A 9,029-nucleotide genomic window follows, 5' to 3' on the forward strand; every position below is an offset into this window, starting at 1 on the left:
TGTCTTGACAGTAAAGCAGGTAAATCAAAGTCAGCCATTATTCACTTTATTATTTACATATTTGCTGTCCATCCACTGTGAGAAGAAAATGACAAGGGGCATTTTTCAAATAAAAAGAGCCCAAAACAAAGTGTCAAGTATAACTGATAAACTGTGGAAAGGTCTTGGGCAACACTTCATATATTTATATTTTTTTGAGGAAATGGTAAAAAGGTGCAGTGATTTATGGAAACATCTACAAACATACATGGAAATACAGTATATAAGACAAAAACAGAGTTTGTATAATTCTAACAAGCTTGAAAGTCAATATTTGGTTTGACCACCTTTATGCAGCCTTAACCTGAAGGCAACATTTCATGAAGTCATCTTCAGGAACGGTTCTCCAGACTTATTGAAGGACATTCAGTGCTCTGCTTTGAACCGTTGGCTGTCTGTTGCTCTGTTCTCTGTTAAGATGATCCCACACTGCTTCAATAATGTTGAGGTCTGGGCTCTGGAGAGGCCGCTCCATCACTGTTAGTGTTCCAGTTACTGTTTTTCTATCCAGGTGTGCTTTCACTGCACTGGCAGTGGGTTTGGAATTATTTCATGCTGAAAAATGAAGCAGCTGCCAATCAGATCCCTTCCAGTTGGTATTGCATCATGGGTCAACATTGGACAATGCTGTTCTCTATTCATAATTCCATTAATTTTGACAACATCCCAAACACCACTGACTGAAATGGGGCCCTGAACCATGACAGAGCCTCCACCGTGTTTCACAAGATGGCTGTAGGCCATCACTGCTGTACCTCTCTCCTGACTTCCTCCACACATCCTGACAATGATTGGGTTAAAACAGAAATTTCAAATTATTTATTCATCTCTTCTTCAGACTTGTTTCCCCTGATTTTCTGGCCAGTTCTGTGTAATTTCTCATACCTCAACATTTATCACCGTTTCCTTTCCTTAAGAATAGTTTCCCGACAGATACACTTTCACCGAGAACATTTCTGATGAGCTTTCAGTGAACAGCAGAGGGATCAACTTCTTTAGTCCTTCACTTTTGCAGCTTTCCCAGATTGTTTAAGGACATACTGCACAACATGACAAGATTTGCCATATTTTGAGTTAATAGCTTTTTGGGAATCACGATGTCGGTGCAAAATACTTTTCTTTGTCGTTGTCTCTTACATGTACACACAACAGTGATTCATCCCTCAAGTTAGGTGCTTTATGCTTGACTCATAGGTCAGTGTTATGAATCTTAACAAAAAACAAAATGTTTCTCTGAAAAAAGTCAGGCACAAAGACTGAACTGAAAATCATTGAAAAATCAGTCAAAGACAAAGTTTGAAAGACCTTCAGAAAGAAACTACCTGCTTGGAAGCAAAATATATATATATTAAAAAAAAAAGCTGCTAGTGACTTTTGCACAGTAGTAGAGTTTACTGATAATTAAAATCATAAAAACAATTTTGATTCCCGAAGGTGGATCATTGTGGTTTGGGAGCAGTTTTATGATCTTTTTAATGCCCAAGGAGGGAAATTAAGGATTTCAGCCCCTCCCATCCAACTAATCAATAAAAAATAATCTCCAAAGAGCATGTCACGCTTTTATTTCAGAGCATGATTCTACACAGTTTCTCTTTGCAGCTCATTAAACTAAAGATAAAAGTCAATTAAAACTGCATCCAGAGCTGTTTTCTTCTCTAGCAGGAAAACTCTTGAGCCTCATCTCCTATCAGTGTGTGTGTGAAGGCATGCTGACACGAGGATCTCAGTCATTATGGCGTGTTTGGGTTATGACAGGGTACTCACACGCCACATGAGGGTGAGGGTGTCTGAGAGCTATGCGGGGACACAGTATGTTATCTCCTGCTGACGTCTCAGGGCAGGGGCCGCTGGTGACAAGAAAACAGAGAGGGAAAAGGGGCGATATCCTTTCTTAAAAAACAAACTTCACGCTGTAGATGCAGGGTTTTACACACCCACACAATTCCTTCCAAAATAAAAAGAAAGAAAGAAGGAAAGAATCCAAGCCTTGACTTCATAATGGGTGTCGCCTTTCCTGGATGATCACTGGAAATTTTCTTGTTTGTAAAAGCAAACATGCAAATAAACATAACTGCGTTGCTGTCTTCAAAGTTAAAAATGTATGATTCACTTTCACCGACGTGATGGAAAACAAAGATCTGAGATAATTATCTATTTGAATCATTACCGATTCTTCTCTGCTGCTCGTTAAAAGGTAACAGGAAACAAATGACACTATGGGAAGAAATGGTAATAAGCAAGACATTAAATAACAAGAAGCATGTAGAAGTAAAGTGAAATCAAGCAAAGGATGGTTAATGAGATCTTTTAAAGCTTTCTCTCAGATGTCCCAAGAGGGACTCAACAAGGCAGCAAAAACATAAAACAATATAATATATAAAGACTAAGAGGCCAAAATGGTAAATGTTGGCTCACTTTGTGTGTGTGATCTTTCCTTTAAATGCATTTCTCCATAATATTACAACAGTTTGCAATAAATAACTTACTCAGTGGCACTTTTTTCTCCAGATTTTCTGTGTCAAACAAATCGATATTTGTTGGCAGGAAGTGCAGAAAGTCCAAAAATCAAACACTTGTGAATATATATCAGGTGTGAACCAATTTAAACAGCAGCGTCCACACTTGAGTGCTGAAAGACATTTTCTTTTAAAACAACATGAAACATTGCTGCAAATAAGAGTCTCTCTCTTCACAACTTGATCAGCTGTCATGTTGTATTATTCACCGTCACATGTGAGTTCCAGATGCTGCACAGCTGTAACAGAAATGAGGCTGAGAACAATAAACAGCAAACAGCGTGTTCCTGAGACTCCATTAGGGGCAGTTTGATAGAGCTCATTATGGCTCCTGTGGACAAACCGTGAACAGGTTTGGGAACAAACGAGCCCCATAAAATATAAAAGCTTATCCTGGTCAACATCTATGACCAGAGGAACCCTCCCCCTAAACCACACCCACTCCCTGCAGATTTCAGGATCACATCTGAGGGCAGAAAGAGGCGTGGAAACACGTTTAAAAAGGTCAGAAAATAAATAATCTTAAAACACAACAGCCAGCTTGGTCCGCCTGCTGGCATCACCGAGCACAGCTGAAGGATCTGCTACTTGTCGTCTCCAACGTCGGTGCGTTTGTATTTCTCCTTAAACTCCGCGTGCTTCTGACGCAGGATTTCCGTTTGCTTCTTAAAACCATTGACCCTGAAAAACCGCAAATGAAACAGCATCAGAACAACAACATCAGAGAGAAGCAGGGGGAAAAAGGAATCTGAAGCTCAGTGCACACACCTCGCCCTCTCTTTGGCTTCATTGTAAATTTCTATGATGATTCGGTCTTTCTCATCCATGAAGTTAGTGTGAACTTCTTCCAGTTTCCTGAAAGCATCAGAGGGAGGTAGACAATTCCCTTTTAGAGAGCTTAACCTAAGAACTCAGCAGCGCTCTTTATTTATGGGTTTGTACAGCTGTTAGAGGAGCTGCTCACATCACAAAGAAGTGAATCTCAACAAACACATGTGGCACCACGTCAGTGTGTGAAAGCAAACTCAAGGCCGCGAGTTGGGAGGTTGTGCCAACACACATGGCACTGAGACACGTCCGCAACATTCCTCATTCATCTGGATGTGAATGAGCAGCAAATAAAAGGACACAGTGTGGACAACGAAGGACATGATGTGAGCAAGAGGAAGTTTACCAAATGCACACTTCTTTCTAATATTTACAGTTTAAATTTAAATACAAAATGCTGAATGCTCAGTCGGTATCGTGTGTGGGGTTTTTACTTGAAGAGGACGGCATGGGCTCCTATGCTGAGCATCATAGCGACGACACAATACGCCACCAGGCGGAAGTTCCTCTTCCTCCTCTTCTGCTTCTCCTCGGCCATCATCTCTGGAGTGTGAGGGTGATGAACCTGCTCCCAGTAACGGATGTTCTCATAGGCATCCATGCTGATAGGAAAGGCATGAGAAGATTGAGCGTTGTTTCTGATGTCACTAGTCAATGTAATAAGCACTTGTTGTAATAACTAAGGTTGCTCATTTGATTTGCAGTTACACAAATCGTGTCTGAACTTCAAGAAACATTAAATGAAAATGACAAGTGATAGTCATAGTCTGTATATAAAGGATGGAGCTTCCAGAAGCTCCAGGACTGCAAAGTAAATCCAAAGCAGATTTATTTTTTTATGTCCACCAGGAGGGGATTCCTCTAGCTTCAAAAAGTCCAGATGTATAGACGTTTATGAGCAAATGACCCTACTGATCTCTCACTCGCTGACCTCAGTAAACAATTTCCTAATGAGTTTATGAGCTCAATCTCAAGTTCAAATTCTTGAATACAACACAAAGTTCATTGTCTAAAATACTGGATGCTGTGAAGATGATTTCTCAACCATGGAAATAATTCTGCAATTTATTTGTCTTCTGTGGTCAGTGGACTCATTCGTTTCATAAATGTAACAGATTGTTGATTTGGCCACTGCTAAAGTTTTTCCTTTCTTGCAGAGCTGTTTATTTCGTTTAACTAGCAACACAAGTTTATTTTTTACATCACGGTCTCCTTGGACCTCATAAAGAGAATTCCAGTGACCAGGTACTAAACATAATCTCAACACTGCAGATCTTTTATGTGCTTATTTAGTCCCTGAATAACAGGAGAAAAGGCCTCAGTCCCCCGAAACTGTGGGACTGTGGATAGAAATGTCTGTAATTCAAGTGTGACACAAGTGTAGTTGTAAGACATGCTTTTTTATGGCATTAAATATCGGGGCAATTGAAAGTAAATTCCATGTTGCAAAAGTTGTGAATCAGTTGGCGTATATGATTTAAACATTGTCGTCCCCATTTTTTGTGCCTTGAGAAAGGAACTCCCAGAAATAGATATGCAACAGCGTCAGTCACAAATTCTGTGTTTCTTTTCTAAATCTGTCCCTTGGTGCTTTAAGATGACCGCTGCTCTGGCCTGACATTATATAAAAAAAGGTGAATTTTTCAGATGTGCACTTCAACCTTTTCAGACATTGCCCATCAGAGCTGTACATGAGAACATCAATGACGGTATCAGCTGTATCTGACATTAAACAGTCTTTACCCTGCATGCTCCTCAGTATAGTCTGTGTGACATCCTGTTGAGCCCATGAAAGAGAATTAATTGAACACATCTGATGCTGACAATCTCCTGTTTTACTGTTATACATGTTAGAAACAACGAAGCCCCAAACACTGGGGTTCCTGTGTGAAATTTGCTGCTTTTAAAGATGACACACTGTTAATGTAAAGTTCATAAGCAGTAACACACTAATGGATGTGGGTGAATCCTCACCTGCCTCTGTAGCTGGGGTCAGTGGAGGCAGATCTGAAGACTTGAGCACCACCATACGGCTGTCGTATTTTGAAGTCGTACTCCTTCCTACTCAGATCTTTGCTCAGCACCCTGTAGGCCTCGTTCAGCTGCACAAACTGGCTGTGCAGTGCCGGGTTTGACGGGTCGCTGTCTGGATGTAGCTGCACAATAAAGGGGACAGAGTCAGCAGCAAATTCTCCTCATGAAGCATGAAAAAAGAAAAGATCTGGTGCAGGTCAAATATGCAACCATTAACAACCGAAAAATGTTCTTACTTTTTATGACAAATAGATTTTTGTTTTGCACTTTGAACCAAGCTTCTTTCTCACCCTTTAATGAGGCCAAAGCCACAAAGTAAACACACATACCCATCCTTATTTAAACTGGGAGCCATAGCTTGAAAACAAACAGTGAGGAAGCCCACTGTGGGAACAGTTAGCAAGCACAAAATGTGCTGTGCAAGGCTGCCCTCGTGTGGCCACATGTTTTATTTAAATCCAAATGGGAATGATACCTTTTTGGATTTGTCAAAAAACGCATTTTTGATCTCTTCTAACGTGGCATCAGATTTGACTCCCAGGAGGTCGTAGTAGGTCGCAGCTTTTCTGCGGTGAGAAAGCAAAGAACTCAAAACCAAGCAGGCACTCAGACCTGTTTAAACACAGAGTACACAAACACAATCATCAAGGTGTTCTCAGCAACTCTGCCTAAAACCTAAAGGCACACATTCACTTTGTCTACCTTTGCGTATAGCTTTGGGAGAACAGCCGCAGTCCACTCTTGCAACACCAAAAACAACTCTGGCACAGACGTAGCTGAGCCTCCAACAGCATGATGGAAATTTTTGGCGGTTCCACACAAGGACCTGAGCAGAGAGGACAGATGAAACAATGCAAAGACCCAAAGCCAAGGCACTAAGTACTAAGTGGGCGGGCTCCAGATACTGAATTTAAATATGTTAAAGTTATAAATGTCTAATTATCAAAAGGAAATAATGCTGGGAAGAAGCTTCTAAGGGACAACGTTTTAACAGTTGTGTAAAAGTAACATCAAAAATCAGCATTTTATTAATTAAAAGTGAATAAATAACTGAAACAAATCCAGAATATCACCGTTATGTGTATCTACAGCAGTTTCCAGGAAGCAACAGAATCAATTTTTTATTATTATAAATCTTGACCTGGAACTGCCTCTGAAGCTATTACTGATATGATATATTAGTAATAAAACATTGATACTAGTGATACTAGAAGGAAAACAAACAAGGAGAAGTAGATTTGAGTCATTATGTAGCCCAGCACCGGAAGCAAATTTGAAATTGTATTGTACTGTATTGTTCCCCAGAGAAAACTCTACTTTTTATTATCGTCAACATTTTTATTCATATTCATTCTTCACAATCATCATCATACTTTTTAATACATATATATATATATATATAGATCTATTTATTTTTGTTAAGTTTAACAAAAACATTGCCTCACCTTCAATTTTTAGACTCCTTTCGTATGAGATCGTCAGAGACTTATTTTAGTTACTGGTAAAGATGCTTACGCTCACTTATCTCACCAGATCGCTGGGCAAACAACAGGATTGAGTTGATTCCACTGTATATAGTATTTTATTTTATTCTATTCTGTACAGTTGTGTACTGTATTTATTCTTATTGTATTCTAATTTTTGCTTCATAACTTTTGCACTGTCCACTTCCTGCTGTGACAAAACAAATTTCCCACGTGTGGGACTAATAAAGGTTATCTTATCTTATCTTATTATGCTGAGCACATGTCGAATGTCTCTATGAAATAAATGTTAAGCCTAAAACCAAGGTTGGAAAACAGAAACAGCTGCAGACTTATGTCTTTGCTAACTGCCCATGATATTAATTAAGGAAACTATTGGCCTTGACCAAACAACCACATAACCATAAATCAGCCCAGGAAACCTTCAAAACAGCTCACATGAAGTCTTAGGAAAATCTGAAGGAAGACATACATTTTGGACTAACAGTATTTTTCTTTTAGTTTTACAGCTGATTCTACTGACAAAGACCTCCCCCCACAGCCCTTCATACTGCACTAAAGTAATGAATAGGTAAAAAATTAAATGACAGAAAAGCTCCTGTTTTTTCACTACTATAGAATTTTTATTATTATTATTATTATTATTTTACTGTTGAAAAATATTTATCCAAACAATATTCCTGCTTATCTGGAGTACTCTAGTACTCCAAACTTAATTCTCTCCAGATAAACCCAGTTCCTCCTGGGAGATCCCAAACCATTCCCAGACAGATGAAATATATAATCTCTCTAGCAGGATGTAGGTTTACCCTGGGGTCTCTTTCCAGTTGGGTGTGCCTCCAAAGGGATGTGCCCAGGAGGTGTTCTAAATAATTGCCTGAAACACCTCACATGGGTCCTATCAACAGGCAAAATATCTTAGTTTAGTTTTTATTAGCCTGCACGTTAGTTATTTTTTCTTTAGTAGGTAATGTGTGGTACTAGTCAGTCACTAGCTTGGGTACTTGGTTTAGTTTTAGTCAACTACAACTTAGCTGCAAACTGCCTGTTTTCTCTGATTTTACCTTTCACTGTCTTCCCATTGAAAATGTCGACGTCAGCATCTGTTCCCTTATCTGTGGACACGTGACTGAGGACCAAAACAAAGGGATGAGGTGAATGACATGTTTTCAAAGGGATTAAACAACTAAAACAGGGGGCAATTTGACACCTTTCACAATCAGCTGAAAGGTCACAACACGACCTGTGTTTCACTTTGACCCACTCACGTTAACTACATTCAACTGCTACAATGACAGCTGGCTTTGCACATCAGTTATTACGTGTAATGTTCACATCAGTGAAGCAGAAAAGCCGACTAACCACATCATGAGATTCAGCTGGAACACTTTGTTCTGCTATCAGAGAAGTGCTAATGCTAGCCGGGTGTACCGGCGTTAGCTCTAAACTGTTGAACTACGTCATCGACAGCTTGTTAAAAACTGTATAACTAGAGGCGTTTTAATAAATACGTAAAATAAAAGTCAAACACATTTTCAAATAAGGAGTGTTGTAGAAGCAGAGCTGACTAAAGGAGGAGAGGTGACATACCAGCGGAGGGCAGTTTCATAACATCGCATAAGCTCGGCGCATAGAGCCAACGTCAGTTAGATCAAAAGTCTACAAAATAAGAGCGCGGGCCTTCAAAATAAAAACACCACCATTTTCGGGATTAAAGAGTAGTTGAGTGATGAACACTGATAAATAAAAAGTAAAACATCAAAAAAGAATAATTTAAATATTGAATACTGGACACATATAATTGTCAATAGAATTGTTTATTGTTCAGCACAATAAACAATTATACTGTCACCATTGTTACTGATATTGAAAGCTTATTGATAATTTGTCCAAGTAAAGAATGCCCTCCCACAAATGTCATGTGACAACCTCATTGGCTTACAGAATCGTGATGTCACACACATTTAGAATCTTACCACCACTGTGATCCTTTGATCCTTTGATCCTAAAACCTATAAATAGGGGTGAGACGCAAGAACTTTTAGTCCGTTATTCGCAGCATTTATGTGTGCAGCATTCAAACGTTCGCCAGAGAAGCCTTTTTTTGGATCCTTTTCAGAGTCACTGT

General features: G+C 39.3%; 1 protein-coding gene across 3 annotated transcripts; it reads right to left on the bottom strand.

Moving 5' to 3' along the window:
* Positions 1 to 30: 30 nt before the first annotated feature.
* Positions 31 to 8,643, bottom strand: dnajc4 (DnaJ (Hsp40) homolog, subfamily C, member 4). Of its 3 annotated transcripts, XM_004545596.4 has the most exons (8): positions 8,492 to 8,643; positions 7,966 to 8,030; positions 6,120 to 6,243; positions 5,893 to 5,983; positions 5,358 to 5,539; positions 3,818 to 3,985; positions 3,324 to 3,410; positions 31 to 3,236 (listed from the first exon to the last, which is right to left on the bottom strand). In XM_004545596.4, exons 1-8 carry the CDS (start codon positions 8,518 to 8,520, stop codon positions 3,140 to 3,142), a joined length of 843 nt encoding a protein of 280 aa, XP_004545653.2. In that variant the 5' UTR covers positions 8,521 to 8,643; the 3' UTR covers positions 31 to 3,139. The 3 variants fall into 3 exon arrangements, with proteins under 3 accessions (XP_004545653.2, XP_076730965.1, XP_076730968.1); XM_076874850.1 differs by lacking the exon at positions 7,966 to 8,030 and having other exon boundaries at positions 8,492 to 8,564; XM_076874853.1 differs by lacking the exons at positions 5,893 to 5,983; positions 7,966 to 8,030 and having other exon boundaries at positions 8,492 to 8,568.
* Positions 8,644 to 9,029: the final 386 nt, after the last annotated feature.

The sequence above is a fragment of the Maylandia zebra genome, linkage group LG2 (genome assembly GCF_041146795.1).
Source record: "Maylandia zebra isolate NMK-2024a linkage group LG2, Mzebra_GT3a, whole genome shotgun sequence".
Classification (NCBI taxonomy): domain Eukaryota; kingdom Metazoa; phylum Chordata; class Actinopteri; order Cichliformes; family Cichlidae; genus Maylandia; species Maylandia zebra.